This window comes from Schistocerca cancellata, chromosome 1 (genome assembly GCF_023864275.1).
Source record: "Schistocerca cancellata isolate TAMUIC-IGC-003103 chromosome 1, iqSchCanc2.1, whole genome shotgun sequence".
Taxonomy (NCBI): Eukaryota; Metazoa; Arthropoda; class Insecta; order Orthoptera; family Acrididae; genus Schistocerca; species Schistocerca cancellata.
The window spans coordinates 148690335-148692935 of NC_064626.1; the positions used below are offsets into that span (position 1 = coordinate 148690335).

General features: G+C 42.1%; 1 protein-coding gene across 1 annotated transcript; it reads left to right on the forward strand.

The window, feature by feature from the left end:
• Window positions 1–1455: 1455 nt before the first annotated feature.
• LOC126116694 (putative gustatory receptor 2a) lies at window positions 1456–2034 on the forward strand. The gene has a single exon (XM_049915040.1). It carries the CDS (start codon window positions 1456–1458, stop codon window positions 2032–2034), a length of 579 nt encoding a protein of 192 aa, XP_049770997.1.
• The last annotated feature ends 567 nt before the right edge of the window (window positions 2035–2601 follow it).

The following is a 2601-nucleotide window of genomic DNA, read 5'->3' on the forward strand; positions in this document are numbered from 1 at the left end:
TTGATGATGACATTGTAATTGTGTCAGAGGAATAGGAAGAGCAGTTGAACGGAATGCGAAGTGTCTTGAAAAGACAATATGAGGTGAACATCAACAAAAGCATATCAAGGATAATAGAATTTACCCGAATTAAATCAGGTGGCACAGAGAGAATTAGATAAGGAAATGATACCTTTAAAGCAGCAGTAGGGTTTTGATAATTGGGAAGTAAAATAACTGGTGGGACTGGTTGACAGGAAACATTCTAACACATCAAGTGATTATGAATTTAATATTGGCGGAAGTATGGGGAGCAAGAACTGTGATGGAGACCAACAGATGAATACAGTTAGCAGATTCAGAAGGATGTGGGTTTCATTAGTTATTCGGAGGTGAAGAAGCTTGCACAGCTTAGAGAAAGATGGAGAGCTGCATCAAACCAGTCTTTGGACTGAAGACCACAACAACAGTTTCATAATGTTAAGAGCTACTCGATATAAAGAAGTATGAGCGTTTTGTGCAGTAATGAAATGAAAGTCAATTAGTGGATTAGACACTCGTAAAGGCAAGATAATTAATTTAGGTGACATTCAATCGATGTGTCCCCTCGTCGCTTACAGTACCTATGAGCAGAATAACGACTGGGAAACATTGTGCTCTGCTTCAGTTAGGTAGTATTGCGACAGTGGAGACACAGTCATCAGGATTTACACTGAGTGTTAACTTTATGCATAATGAAGTTGTAACGCAATATTTGTATATATTATTCATAGAAAGAGGAGACCTTACAGCAAGTTTGAGGCACTGCGAGGTACATTTATACTAGTCAAATAAAAAAAAGTGTAGTTCCAGTTCAGTGGACACATATAATCGCTATCGAGTTTCTCAAGAACAGTTATGACTCCTCGTACCTTCATGGATGCAGTGAAACCTTTATATATACTCTTCAGGATGTGTGGTTACGCTTCAGTGATTAGAATAGACAGAAACAGGAAACACTTCTGTCTGAGAGGGTGGTATGTAACAAGTGCAGTATGGTTTGCTTGTATTGTGGCAATGGGCTCATATTGTAGCTATAGTTACTCTTGTAATCCTCCGATTAGAAAATATTTACCAACTTTGACGGTTCCTGCGGTATTAGTTTTACTGCTGGTGTGGATGGAGTCAGCTATAATGCTATTCAAGTGTCTCACTACTGGGAACCGACACCTCTGCCAAATAATTAATCTGCTGGAAACAGTAGACCAATTGCTATTCCACTGCCAATATGGGTACAGCAAGGTATTTACCAAAACACGGAGAGTGGTTTTTATTTTTGTTGCAGTATTATTAGGACTCTTTATTGGTCTCTGTGTACATACTGCAGCTGTTGGTTTTGAAGGGAAATGGAAGGAGAGTATTGTCTTTTTTTCTGCACTCTATAACTTAGTTTGGCAGATACAGTTCTTTGGCATTGTGCTGGTTGTGCGGGACCGGATGGGCGCCATCCGCAGGCAGCTGCTGAGGAGTGTGCGGCCGACGCTGCGCAGGGAGGCGGAGCTGGAGGAGGCGGCGACCTCCGGAGGGCGGCGGTGTGTGGCGGAGGGTGGGCTGTGGCGGCTGCAGCGCGCCAGGCTGGCCCTGCACCGCGTCGCCCGCCTCTGCGGTCAACACTTTGGGCTCTCGCTGTCGCTGTCCTTCCTCAACCGCCTGCTCCAGCTCGTCTGTACCAGTTACAGCTCCGTGCTTCTGGCGAACAACTGGCAACACCTCTCGTTCGGATTACGTGCCGTTGCCGCTGCGTTCGGTGTTGTGTTGGTGGTTGAAGCCAGCTTCCTGCTAGCCCTGTGCTGGGCGTGCTCGTCTGCTCAGGATAGAGCTGTCAGAGTTGGCCTGGTGCTGGACAAGATTCAGTCCCTGCTGCCCCCCAGTGTTACGTCACGTTCTCTCCAATTGGCAGTGGAGAATCTGCGTTTTTCCGCTGCAGGCTTCTTTGACTTAGATCTACGTTTATTTGTTGCTCTTATTGGTACGAGTGTCACGTATGTTATAATACTTGTACAGTTTCGCAGATAAGACAACAAATGCATGGTTCACTATCTTTCTTTTGTTACTATTAGACACTCACTCAGAGACTCTTTGTAACACCTCCTGTCACTGCACAGTTTGCTTTGAAATGTAATTACGCTTTTTCATAGTATTAAAATAAAAATTAACAAACTCGTCTAGATGACTATTCTTCCTGTACAGACCAGATTTTCCTGTTACATAATGTGAGCATGAAACAGATATGACTCTTCAATGTGCTATTACTATTCAACTCATATTATATAAATTGCCTGCAAATTTTTCCAAAATAGTATTGCAGAAAGTTTCTCTGTAAATACTGTTATCTATTATACCTGTACATCTTCCAATTCTTGCTATTAAATGCCATTAAAAATATGACCAAAAGTACATTAAAAACCAAGTTTCCTTCGATAACTCAGTTGCCAATAATAAATCAATATTAGTTATACTTCAAATTAACACTTACCACATAAGTTTTATTGTTGGAATTTTGGCTTCTGTATTTTGAATCGTTAAATGGGATGCACTGTATTGGGTGCAACAGGTATAAGGGCAGGTATTTGTATATGTGGT

What these genes read in the sequence shown, in the direction of transcription:
- LOC126116694 (XM_049915040.1), top strand. Translation starts at nt 1,456, where the DNA reads ATGGGCGCCATCCGCAGGCAGCTGCTGAGGAGTGTGCGGCCGACGCTG.